Here is a 13911-nt window from a genome sequence, read left to right on the forward strand (position 1 = left end):
AAATTAGACTAATTAAATATCGGAGTAAAAATTATGTGATGGTGGAAAGAAATAACAACCAAATTAAACGTAATATTTTATTTAAATTGTTGCATATAATTTTTTTAGACGTATTCAACACACAATGGAAAGTGTATGGGTGGGAACGTTTAAGCGTTGGTCGATTGTTTAGACCGGACATAAAAGCGTAACACTGAATTCTGTCAACATGGCTGCCTCCACAAGGAGTTTATTAAGAGGTCAGTTTGGAAATATTACTTACTATTAATTTATATCCTCTGTATTCCGATGACATGGTAACGACCAATCGGGCGTTAGTTTTTAGAAGAGTGCAACGCAAACGGTCATGCGCACTAATACTTGTTCTGATTCAAAGACTGACAGCGCGCGTGCATTCACTGTATGAGCCATCAGCACTGAGCACTAGTCTATCTGTTATCGTAAAGGAAAACTCGACTCAAACAAACAGAAAGCGATTTGCAAATACAAAGGGCTATTTGAGAGAAAAACATGAGTAATTGACGTGAAACACTGGCTTAACAAACAAATACACTAAGCTGTGTTTTACATATATAAAAATAGCAATTGGTCGTATATTAATCGTGATCAGAATAACATCCTTTGTCATTTTTAAGTAGATGATTTGGACGTGACAATTAATTGACATTAATTAATTTATGTGCTTCATTCACTTGTGTCCAAGGAATACTTGCTGCTCAGCATGGAGTAACCGTAAATGAAATCGACCTACAAGAGTAGCGTTTGTAGTCATCATAGCATATGTGATTGAACTGATCTATTTATACTTAATTCTAACTTTAAACCATAAAGACATTTTAACAGCTTTAAGCCTTTAGCGGTGCAACTTTAAACAAATTTAACAATTGGTAAGTCACTTTTTTATGTTTCAGAATAATTCTCAAAAGAACAAAAAAAAACCTTCCACACCTTGCCACTCCAAGCCCCGGCTGTCCCCTGTCCTCAGTAGTCCTTAACCCCTACACATTTTGGCTATGAAACAAGATATGTGACTGTTGGACACAACTAAAAAAGGGTTACAAACCTCAATAAGCAAATGGACTAATTCATTAAAAATAAAAATAAATAATCCAAGGAGGAAAAAAAAAAACCAACACAACTAATGCTTTTGTTATCTTGACTAGTAATGTATAATATGTTATAATGTAGCAACTTTTTCCCAAACCATACTAGTTACACTGAAACACACATTATGTAAACTCTGCAGCTGGTCAGTCAATGACACGTGTAACATTTAACTCAAGGGACCAAAGAGTGATCCTCCCACCTTCCTTTATCCTTTACCGAAACTTTTGGCAGAATGTCCAGGAGTTTGTTTCATCAATATGAAAATAATTAGAAATTGCTGGCAAACATGGAAATTGCATTAATTGATCTTCTGGTTTAAGGTATCATAAAATAATGTACAATGTAAGGTGATCTTTATAGCATAAGTTGTATAAGCAATGTTACTGGGAAACAGCCTTAAGCACAAAGCTATTTTAATTTCTTTATGGTTAAAAGCAAGGATAAATTATAAATAGACCAATTAATTTAACTATGCTATAATGACTACAAACACTATTCCTGTAGATCGTTTTTATCTCAATACTAGAAAATATCTTGTTTTTAACTGATTAGAAAAAAAAAAGAAAAAAAAATTATATATATATATATTATATATATTTTTTTGCTAGAATATGTTATTCATTGCAGATGATTTATATCAAGTCATTTTTATTTGTATAGTGCTTTTCACAACATAATATAATTTTAACAAAAAAAAAAGTAATTTATACCACATAAAATGTAGTAACAACAACATAACTTAGTGAAAGTATGTGGTAGCATTGCACCATCTTCGGTTTTAAAAGATGACGTAGCTCAACCAATTTGTGAGAAATTCTGCATTGAGGCATTTGTGAGAAAATCAGGATTGTGGTTGAGAAAATTGTGCCAAAAGTTATGTGACTCACATAAGTTCCCTATCGAGAGGTCTCTCCTATTGCGTAAGTAGCTTACGCTATGGGAAAACTCCGTTTCTCGAGAAATTTTGGAGTCTTTATGTAAAACGCATTGCAGCTGCACAGCAGACAGTAATGAGCGAGGCAGCTCGGTCATTGGCTGTGCTGCAGCAACTGCTCGAACCAATGACGGGGCGACTCTGAACGCAGCGACCAATGGTAGCGCACTGCGTTCAGCGCTCAGAGCCCGCCCGAAATTGGCATAGCCAGGCTATATAATGGGCACCCGTCATGCGAGTTCCTTTAGATTTAATCTCCTTCAGCGAAGACCTTCTCTCGCTGGATCCTCCGGATTGTTGGAGTCTTTCGCCGCCGTCGAAAAGCCTACAGCAGGACTGCTAAGAGGACGCCGGCGCCTTCAGCCGCCTCGAAGCCTTCTGCTACGCCATCCGGCGTGCATCTGCAAGCTTCGCCCAGCGACGCTTTTAAAGTAAAAGAGTAATTTTTCAAGGCGTTGTTTCAAATGCCTTCAGCCTGCGCCTCGTGCAGAGGCCCTCTTCCTGACGGAGATCAGCACGTCATTTGCACTCACTGCCTGGGACCGGACCACGCAGAAGCTGCACTCATTCAGGGCGGATGCCCCGAATGCGACTCCCTGGGCCTCGCCGAGCTGCGCTCTCGCTTTGCTGCTTTCGCCGCAAACGAGCCTGCTTCCACCGTGCTGCCACCTCTGTTCGAGCCGCGCAAGAAAAAGTGCCGCTCACAGAGGCTGCCGGAGCACGTAGACTTCGGTGACGTCACGCCGGCCCAGTCCCCGCGTGCGTCACCGCTACCAGAGATCTCCCTGCCGCCAGTCCATTTCACAAGAGCGGACCTGCACCCCTCCAACAGAGTGGTGGGTCTCGTCTCGTTTGGCACGTCAGGGGACGACGATGAAAAGGATGACAGCCTTTCTATTAACGCTGCATCTGACGACTGGCCGGGCTCGTTCGACCCCGCGCCATCGACATCAGCGGACACGAGCGCGGGCACCAGCATGGACTCTGAGATCGTCCGTATCCTGTCCAAGGCCGTGGAAGACCTCGGGCTCGACTGGTCTTCTCCAGAAGAACCCGCCCGCAGCCGGCTGGACGAGTGGTTCCTGCAGGGGCACCGGCAGGCCCCCCGACAGAGATCCTCTCCTTTCTTCCCCGAAGTCCACGACGAACTCACGAAGTCGTGGAAAGCCCCACACTCTGCTCGCCTAAAGCCTTCTTTTTCTTCCTTGCTCTCCTCAGTGGACGTCGCGAGAGAAAGAGGCTACGAGGCAACTCCGCCCCTCGAGGAGGCCGTGGCCAACCATCTGTGCCCACCCTCCACCGCTGGATGGAAGGCCAAAGCTTCTCATCCCTCGAAGCCCTGCAGATCCACCTCAGCTCTCGCCGGTTGCGCATACGCCGCCGCCGGCCAAGCTGCGTCAGCGATTCACTCAATGGCGGTTTTACAAGTCTATCAGGCCAAACTTCTCCGCACCATGGACGAGTCTGGACCTGATCCTGAGGCTTTCAAGGACCTGCGCAGCGCCACGGACGTAGCCCTGCGAGCCACAAAGGCCATCGCCCAATCCATCGGCCGGGCCATGGCTAACTTGACTGTCCTTGAGCGTCATCTGTGGTTGACGCTAACGGAGATGGACGCGGATAAGGCGCCATTCCTTGACGCGCCTATCACTCCGAGCAGCCTGTTCGGACCGGCGGTGAAAGAATTCGCTGAGCGCTTCACTGAGGCCCGGAAGGATTCACAGGCTATGCATCACTTCCTGCCCAAGTGCTCCAGCTCGTCTCAGAAACCGCCTCAGCAGCAGCAGCGAGCTAGGGCGGCGCCTCCCGTCTCCCAGCCAAGGAGCAGACCTGAAAAGGACGCTCGACGCCGCTCGCGTTCCGCTGGCCGAAGAAAGCCGCATGAGCAACGAGGTCCTCGGCCCAAGATCACACTGAACCCGGAGCCTCGTAAGTCTTCCTAGCAATAGGAAGAAAAAGAGAGAGTACGTGTCTCGCAAAAGCCGGACCACTCTCTCTCAAACATGTAAAACATTACCCAGTCCCCTTACAGGCGCTGGAAATGTCTATACAGCAGTCAATGGGCCAGTCATAGAACTCGCTCACCTGCAATCAAACGCCGTTTTTACGGCGACACACAGAAATCACGAAAAGATTCATTTTCTGCCTGTGTCACTAAGGGTTCACATGTCCACACTAAAGTGCGCATTCCCACATATCAATACTGTCCAAACAGTGCCAAATACCTCCCCAGTTCAGGCTGGACGTCCCAAAAATGTAGATCGTGTGCCTATTGTCATGTATGCACCACTACACACAAGCACTGTTCCCACAGTTATAAACACTTCCCCAGTAAAAGCGGGAAATACTATAAATGTAGCGCATGCCTGCTGTACTGCATGCACCCCTACACACAAACACTGTATGCATTGCCAAGAAATCCCCGCCGCGAGCGGAAGACTTTATGGAAGTGGTGCGCGTGCCTACTACAGTATATGCACCCCCATCCATAAGCGCTGCCCATACAGTTCCAAACAGCTCTCTATCTCATGCCGCAAGCATCACAGATGCAATGCGCGAGCCAAGAAACTCCCCGCTAAATGCGGAAAGCTTTATGAATGTGGCGCGCGTGCCTATTACGATGTATGCACCCCCACCACAAAACTCTGTTCATACAGTTTCAAGCATCTCTCTGACTCATGCTGCGAGCATCTCAGAGATAGCGCGCGTGCCTGTACTCTCACATGCACCCCTGCACTCGGCGCTCAACACGGCTGCTCAGCGCGCACCTGCGCCTCTGAGAGCTGTAGACTCTGTGTTAGCACAAGGCAATTTGCCGGTGGGGCCCATACGTCACTGCGACACGCCCCCAGCCAGCATTCAGCCCATATCTGTGCGAGCAGAAGCCTGGGAAAAAATCCCTGACATGCCGAAATGGGTTTTGAACATAATAAAACACGGTTACTCACATCAATTCGCTCGCAGACCGCCCTGCTTTTCAGCGGTGGTCGAGACGAAAGTGAGGAAAGATGTGTCACATGTTCTACGCACCGAGGTGCTCAAACTGATAGAGAAGGGCGCTATAGAAACTGTTCCTCCCTCTTTGAGCGAGGCGGGTTTTTACAGCCGCTATTTTCTCGTCCCGAAAAAGGACTGTGGCCTCCGCCCCATCCAAGATCTCAGACATCTGAACAAAGCTTTAATGATTCGCTCGTTCAGAATGTTAACGACCAAACATATCCTCGCGCAAGTTCGCCCCGAGGATTGGTTTCTATCAGTGGATTTGAAAGACGCTTACTTTCACATTCGATAGTGCCTCATTACAGGCCTTTTCTGAGATTCAGCCTCGAGGGACAGTCATACAAGTACACAGTACTACCATTCGCCTATCATTGGCCCCCGTACATTCACGAAATGTATGGACGCGGCACTTTCCCCTGAGACAGCGGGAGTGCGAATACTGAATTACCTCGACGATTGGCTAATCATAGCACAATCAGAGGATCAGTTAACGACGCACAGATCTTGGATTATCAGCCATCTAGAATGCCTGGGTCTGAGAATCAATTTTGCAAAGAGCGTGCTATCCCCCAGCCAGAATATCTCTTTTCTGGGAATAGTGCTAGACTCAGTGCAGATGACAGCGCGCCTCTCATCAGAGCGCGTGCTCTCTATTCGACGCCTTGCAACATCGTTCAGAAAGGGCGCGCGCGCCCCCGTCAAAGATTTCAAAGAATGCTCGGTCTCATGGCCTCGGCATCAGCTGTACTCCAGCTAGGATTGTTGCACATGCATCCTCTCCAGCGCTGGCTCAAGAGCCGTGTCCCCACTCACGCGTGGCGCTCGGGCCACTTTTTGATCAGAGCGAATCACGGCTGTATAAAAGCCCTGACGCCCTGGAAAGCCATCAACTGGTATCAAACTGGCGTGTTTGGGCGTGAATACGCGGAGAAAAATGATCACGACAGATGCCTCCAAAATAGGATGGGGGGGCCCTTTATGAGGGCAGGCCTGTCTCCGGCTTTTGGTCAAACCCAGAAAAGCGCCTACACATAAACTGTCTGGAAATGAAAGTGGTCACCTTGGCTCTCAGAGCCCTGCTTCCGTACCTGAAAAACGAACACGTCCTGGTCCGAACGGACAACATGACGGTAGTTTCGTATATAAATCGCCAGGGTGGACTCAGGTCGAGCTCCCTGCACTCTATGGCCAGGGAGCTCATCCTATGGTCACAGCACCACCTGTGCTCGCTAAGAGCAGCGCATGTGCCAGGCCCTGAACCAGGGGCGGACATGCTGTCCAGAGACAAGGTTCTACCAGGGAATGGTCTCTCCACCCCTGACGGTTCAGTGGTTATGGCAAACCCTTGGCGAGGCAGAGGTCGACCTCTTCGCCTCCAGGGAAAATGCGCACTGCCCCTTTCTTTCAAAAAGCACGGACGTGCTCGCCCAGGTGTGGCCGAGCCGCCCCTTGTATCCTTTTCCCCCGATCGCTATGCTACCTCAGGCCATCAGTCGGATCAGGGAAGTGAAATGTGCAGTGCTCCTGGTAGCCCCACTCTGGAAAAACCAGAGTCGTGGTTTCCAGAACTGATGCAGATGATGCAATCTGCCCCATGGCCGATTCCGTTGAGGCTAGACCTCCTCAGGCAGGCCAACGGGATGATTTTTCATCCCCGCCCCGATCTGTGGGCCCTCCATGCATGGCCCCTCAACGGGTTCCCGAGAACCTCCCCAGTGGAGTTTTGAGAACCATCACTGAGGCGCGAGCGCCCTCTATGAGGCGCTTATATGCCCAAAAGTGGAAAGTGTTCAGCGACTGGTGTGATACTAAGAGCTTGAACCCCAAATCGTGCGAGATACCAAGTGTACTCACCTTTTTGCAGGAGCTGCTGGAGGCGGGCCGCACACCCTCCATGCTCAAAGTCTATGTGGCTGCCATAGCGGCGTCACACAATCCTGATAAAGGACATTCATTAGGGAAAAACGATCTAATCATTCGTTTCCTAAGAGGCGCTAGGAGGATGACCCCTCCTCGCCCCCCCTTGGTGCCGATCTGGGACCTGGCCACGGGCCTGGACGCACTCAAGGGTGCCCCGTTCGAACCTCTCCGAACCGTGCACCTTAAACAGCTCTCGCTCAAAACCGCGCTCTTGCTGGCACTCGCTTCAGTCAAGAGAGTGGGCGACCTGCACGCGCTGTCATCGAGCGCTGCTTGCCTGGAATTTGGACCTAACGACTGCAGAGTTGTCCTTAGGCCAAAGCACGGGTATATTCCTAAAGTGCTCTCTACACCCTTCAGAGTACAGGTGATATCTCTGGCAGCGCTATCGTCCCCAGCAGACAAAAGCGACGCAAATTTACTCTGCCCGGTCAGGGCGCTCAGAGTATATTTGGAACGTTCTGCCCTGTTCAGACAGACGGAACAATTATTTGTATGCTTTGGCGGCCGCACTAAAGGTCTTGCAGTTTCAAAGCAAAGAATATTGCGCTGGATAGTGGATGCTATAGCGCTGGCTTATGAAGCCAAGGGCCTTCAATGCCCCTTAGGCATCAGAGCTCACTCTACGAGGAGCATGGCCTCCTCGTGGGCGTGGTCGAGTGGGATACCCATTGAAGATATTTGTGCGGCGGCAGGCTGGGCCTCGCCTTCGACATTTATCAGGTTTTATAACCTACAGGTCCCCTCATTACATTCCAACATTCTATCAGCCTGACTATAGAATGGAATAGAGTATGTATATGCTGGGCATTGTCTCCTCCCTTATAAGGTCCATCTCTGACCGACTTAGAGGATTTTTTATGCGTACCAGTACATAGAAAACTCAGTACATAAGATATGTGCTTGTGTTTGTACAATGAGCGCCCCACCTTGGGGCAAAGGCGCTCTGTGTTATCCCATTATATAGCTCGCCGTTGGCCGGCTCGTGGAATAATCACTTTGCTTTAAGGCTCAGGCATCTGCCTCTGGTTTATAGAGCGAAGTCAGCACACACAGCGTTTTGCAGGGTGTTCCCATAGCGTAAGCTACTTACGCAATAGGAGAGACCTCTCGATAGGGAAGGACTCGGTTACTAACGTAACCTCGGTTCCCTGAGAGGAGGGAACGAGTATTGCGTAAGCTGCCGTGCTTGTGCTTGGTCAGTTCGCTTCAGTCGATTGAATCTAAAGGAACTCGCATGACGGGGTGCCCATTATATAGCCTGGCTATGCTAATTTCGGCGGGCTCTGAGCGCGCGAACAGGAGGCGCGCGCCCATTGGTCGCGCGTTCAGAGTCGCCCCGTCATTGGGTCGAGCAGTTGCCGCAGCACAGCCAATGACCGAGCTGCCTCGCTCATTACTGTCTGCTGTGCAGCTGCAATGCGTTTTACATAAAGACTTCAATATTTCTCGAGAAACAGAGTTTTCCCATAGCGTAAGCTACTTACGCAATACTCGTTCCCTCCTCTCAGGGAACCGAGGTTACGTTAGTAACCGAGTCGTTTTATGTATTTGTTCACATTGGATTTTGTATTTGTTCAACAATCCGGTAGAATTTGTAGAATAGATTGCTTTTATAGATTTTTAAAATAGATTTCTTAAAATAGATTTTTTTATTTGTAAAATATGATATAGGCTCATTTTTGTCACAAACCATGTTTAACATGGTATATTTTTGTAAAGTAGTTGCCCTAATTATCTCCATTATCTGCCTCCTTAAGTTTTCTTATGTGTTCTTAACCTTGAGTGTAACTAGTAAACTGTTAGTTATAATAATGTATATGTCATCTGACGTTGTGTAATGCTTACATGCCCTGTTTTTCACGCAGTATTATCCAGATGTCAGAGACAGGTCTTTATACCACGCACATCCTCTGTGTTTTGGAGCTCACTGACTCCACACAGACAGCAGCCTGTCAGATCCTATGCTGCTGCAGCTTCTAAGTGAGTCCTATTTACAATATTAAGTCTTTACCTGTGTTTAGATTAAAAGTTTGCCTTATAAAATGCATAAATGTTTCTGGCATGGTGACACACTTAAAAACAATGATAAAACAGAATACATTTCTTCATCAGCAATCTTTTTGTAGGCAGGTGCAGAAAGAGAAAAAAGAAGACCCTGTACAAGAGAAAGTGGTGAAAGAGAAAAGAAAGATTGATGATAAAGACAGGCATAAACCCTTTGGACTCACTGCTTGGGCTCCAGTAGATGATGTATACATGGTCAGGTACTACCCTAAACCAGTGTATGAGACAGCCGTGGCTATTGAAATGCTGAAGAACTTTCAGAAGCTGGACTTTAGTCCTGAAAACCAGCCTGTTTACATTAACTTACGTCTGGATATGAAGCTGGAGAAAAAGGTATGTTTCGAGGGGTAGTTTAAAAAGTTTGTTTAGCCTTGTTTAATATTTACCCCAAAATTTGAAGTTCAGAGAACCCCAAGTCTTGTAGCTTCTTTTAACCAAAGCCAAAGCTTACATCCTCATTTAAATACTTCCACCAAATATTTAATCTGCAAACTAGTGTGACTGGCCCTAAAATAAGTTTTATGTCTCAGGAACCCACAAATGCTATTCTGTACTGCTTCTGCAAGAGACAATTTAGAGCTGTTATGTGTTTGAATGCTCTCCCAGAAACCTTAAATGCATCAATTGCTGCAGCTCTTCATTAAATTATTGAAGTTTTATTTTATACAGGGCAAAAAATAAATAAAAGAAAATGCTTTTGAGTCGCTCTATTCATCTAGCAGAGCAGTTGCTAAAATGTATAATGAATTGTGGGAAGTATTGTTGTAGTGAAAAATGGAACTGAAAGAAAACATTTAAAATGCAACTTATGGAAAAGTAATCAATTCACTTTAAATGAAATAATTTGTTAAGCTGGAAATAATTTTTTTTTTTAAGTTAGCTAGATAAAATTCAGTATATACCTGCCTTTTAAGCTTCATTTTTTACTAGTATTGTCACATTGTGGAAGTGTCATGGCCAAATTCCCCCCATTGGCCCTTATCAATCATGGTCTCCTAAAAAATCCTCTTTCATGAATTGGCTCCATCACTCCACTCACTCCTCTCCACCAATAGCTAGTGTGTGGTGAGCGTACAGGTGCACGATTGCTGTGTCACATCATCCAGGTGGATTCTGCACACAGGTGGTGGTTGAGGAGAGTCCCTTGTTCACTGAATGAAGCGCTTTGAGTGTACTGTCAGAAAAGCGCTATATTAATGTGGTTAATGATAGTTCATTCATTAATTCGTATGTATTGGGATTTTGTTTGTTTATATAGTTAGCTCATTTTGCTCAGGAAGAAATGTCTATTGAAGAACAGTTGTGTCTGAAATGAGATTTGTTTCAATTTAATCCAGAATTTACAGGTAGTGATGTGTAAATTGTGATTCTACTAATCAACCAGTCTGTGCATTGTTTGAGCTATTAGTTGACTAGTCAGCTTTAAGTAACACGTGCATAATTAGGCTGCATTATATGTCCTTGTTACCCATTCGGATGTGTTTCAAAAGGACACATGAATACTAAGCACAGACATTTAATGGTATATTTATAGATATTCATCTATTAAAAAGCTAAATAATTATAATCTCAACCACAAATCACAAAACTACTAAAGTAAGAATGTATGAAGCACTGAAATCTGAATACAGATCGGCACAAACCACTTATTCGCATTCCAGATGCTGAATGATGCGTTTCAATGCGCTTTTGTGCATCTAGACGCAGATTACATACTTCAAGTAACTGGAGTCACATGGCGATCGGCTCCGCATTCAGAAGTGCACAGCTGTTAGATTATAAGTATTGCGTGTGCACGACTTGTTGCACCTGCTGCACATGCTGCTCCACAGCACCTCACAAATAAATCTGTTTATGCATAGTAACAGGAATATTACCCAAAGCGAAGGATTTTACATCCAACAGTTAACAAGCAGCGATTTGATGGCTGCAACAGTGGTGCATTAAATTACTGAATGTAAAGAATTAAAGAAACAACTTCTCAGAGAGAAAACCTGTTTGCGTTGAACTCTGCACAGATATATCTTCCTATGTTTATCTATCAATCATTTTACTAGCTGTAAGCTAAACATATAATTTTTTTAAGTCAAGAATCGAGATTTGTAACAGAATCAATTTTTATTGCCACCCCTAGCGCTTACAACTGTAACTGCAGCAAACAGTTATATTTGAACAGAACATTAAACCTTCATACAAATTTTGTCCATTTCATTGCTTTGTTTCAGAAAAAAGTGGACCCATTTGTTAGCACAATTCATATACCACACCCCTTCAAGACGGACATCAACAAAATTGTGGTTTTCACTGAGGTGGGAGGATCACTCTTTGGTCCCTTGTGTTAAATGTTTCACGTGTCATTGACTGACCAGCTGCAGAGTTTACATAATGTACATTTATTCGTGTTTTTGTGTGTGTGTTGCAGAACCCAGATAAAGCCAGACTGGCAATAGAGAATGGAGCAACAGTTGCAGGTGGAGCAGAGCTGGTTGAGAAGGTAAAGCTCATGCTCATATCGATATATCTCTGGTCTCCATTCACATACCTACGGTGTTGCTCCTACATAAGCTGTGATATATGTGTGGGTGTATGCTGCTTCAGTAAAAATGGCAGTTATTCTTTAAAATTGTGTTGAAACATTAAGACATTCAGCCTACTTTATACAGTATTCATAGAGTATTAGTGTTAAAATTATTATTTACTCTGTTCATCTATTAATTCATGTTAATATCAGATTTTAGCAGATGAGATAACAGCAGATTTTTACCTGGCCGAGCCAGACATTGTGCAAAAGCTGCTCCCTTTGAAGAACAAGCTAAGGAAGAAGTTTCCAAAGAGCAAGAGAGGTCAGTTCTTTTATATGTTACATATCAAGGCATGTTCTATTAAAATAAAACTAAATAGAGGTTAAATTGGCCCTTTATGTTCATTGCATCAGGATCAGTTGGAATGAACATTCCCAAAATGCTTGCGTTGTTCAAGACTGGTTATGAATACATGGTTGAGGACATTTATGTCAACACACAAGTAGCAACAGTAAGTCCATTTGTGTTTGATTTGATAATGAAACTTGTATTCAGTGGTTGTTGCATGCTTTTTCCTGAAACCCGAGCAACAGATATCTATATATCTAATTAAATTCAAGCTCAGGCTAGCAGAAGCTTGCAAGGTACATGGTCATTTGCACATACTTTCATTCAATTTGTTCCATTGATAAAACAACTTTGTTTGCTAAACAGCTGGACATGAGTAAGGAGTATATTGTGGAAAACATTCAGGCCATTGTAAAAGACGTGGCAAGCCACAAACCTACAGAATTTGGTAAGTAATTGATTTCCAATGTAATAGAATATTTTATATTTTCTGCAATATTTAATATTTCAGTGATTCCATGTAGAGGTGATCTGTGAACTGTGGAGTTACTGAGCGACCCCTATGACCGTTGTGCAATGCCCATAATAAATGAAGGTTACTTCGGTTAACCTGAAAGTATCTTTAAATTAAAATAATCTGATGAACAATAAGTAACCAGTGTTATTTTAAAAAATCTCATAGAAATCAAGTTGAATTATTAACATATTGCATGGCATTATATTCATTGTTCTATCCACCTTTACTGAAAAATTGTTATTACAATCACCTTTCAGTAAATTTGGCTGTGAGACAGTCAGTTTTACTTTGAGATTTCTTCTTAAGAACTATGCATATGATACTTTCTTTGAATGGTCCATAAAATCAGAGATAATCAGATTTCCATAATGAACAATAACCTGCACAAAATGAAACAAGAGAGATACTTTAGTTCAGTTGTTTTTTATAATAAATGGACATCTTAAAAACATTTGTGTGCTGTTCCATAAAAATGTACTACAACACCTTTAAACATTCCTTTCTATAAATGATTAAGTAGATATGATGCATCATTAAAATGTATTGTATCTTTGTTTTTATCTCCCAGGTCCCTTTATCGAGCGAGCAGTTGTCTGCAGTAGAACAAGTGAGGGTTTACACATCAAAATTGAGGAAATACTACAACAGGAAGACAAATAGGCATGAGAGTTTTGCTTTTGTATATATTTGCATTGTACAAAAAACACTGTAATAAAAGGTGATCTTGTCCAACTGTATGTTTATTCAGTAGTGAGTCTTTACTTTACAACAAGTAGAAGAATGATCTAGGTAGGGGTGTAACAGAGCTACTGGCCTACTGTGGTCAAAATTCCACCCTATACATGTAGTTTGGCAGAGGATAGAGATACAGAATTCCTGTACTGCAACTTTTTTATTTATCATCCATATAAGTGGGTGGATTTGTTGCAAAGGATTTGTAACATTGACCTGTATTTACTGCCTCAATCATAATAATAAAATGAAATAAGCCTATAAAATATCTGGGATCTCCTGGAATTTCAATAGTGGTTGAAACAGAAAATGGTACACATTTTGCTTGGGGGTTAGTCTGAATAAGTCATTACTTAAAGTTGCTCAGAAAATGTCTTGCTTTATCAAAAGTATTTGCATATGGTATCGAGTTGCACTCAGACACTATGGACCTTATTCAGAGTAGCGCTATATTACATTTTTAAAGGAGATAACTAAGCTGTCGGGTGAGTTCAATGTGTTGTAATGTGGTCTCAATTGGTGTTGATTGTTCAGCTTGCAAAGCATTAAACATATATATATATATATATATATATATATATATATATATATATATATATATATATATATCCAAATATTCGTCTATCCATCAGTCTTGTTTTCATCTTCTGTTGCCCCTATTTCTACACTACAACTCTCTCTGGGACCTTTTGAGAGGTATAAGTGTAACCTACCTCTCCACCCTTGCACCCTATTTACATGATCTTTAGACTTATTTTAGAATT

The 13911-nt window shown here is 43.7% G+C and overlaps 1 protein-coding gene across 1 annotated transcript; it reads left to right on the plus strand.

Moving 5' to 3' along the window:
- The first annotated feature begins 70 nt into the window (after nt 1–70).
- Nucleotides 71–13417, plus strand: mrpl1 (mitochondrial ribosomal protein L1). Its single transcript, XM_052118698.1, has 9 exons — nt 71–239; nt 8830–8944; nt 9091–9361; nt 11254–11337; nt 11451–11522; nt 11760–11871; nt 11964–12061; nt 12265–12346; nt 12984–13417. The coding sequence occupies exons 1-9, from the start codon at nt 209–211 to the stop codon at nt 13073–13075; spliced, it is 957 nt and encodes a 318-aa protein (XP_051974658.1). The 5' UTR covers nt 71–208; the 3' UTR covers nt 13076–13417.
- The last annotated feature ends 494 nt before the right edge of the window (nt 13418–13911 follow it).

The sequence above is a fragment of the Xyrauchen texanus genome, chromosome 4 (assembly GCF_025860055.1).
Source record: "Xyrauchen texanus isolate HMW12.3.18 chromosome 4, RBS_HiC_50CHRs, whole genome shotgun sequence".
NCBI lineage: Eukaryota > Metazoa > Chordata > Actinopteri > Cypriniformes > Catostomidae > Xyrauchen > Xyrauchen texanus.

Excerpts from the sequence above, each read along its gene's own strand:
- mrpl1 (XM_052118698.1), top strand. The coding sequence starts at position 209 with ATGGCTGCCTCCACAAGGAGTTTATTAAGAG. Across the intron at positions 240-8,829 it reads CACAAGGAGTTTATTAAGAG|TATTATCCAGATGTCAGAGA; the intron begins GTCAGTTTGGAA and ends TTTTTCACGCAG. Across the intron at positions 12,062-12,264 it reads TCAACACACAAGTAGCAACA|CTGGACATGAGTAAGGAGTA; the intron begins GTAAGTCCATTT and ends TTTGCTAAACAG.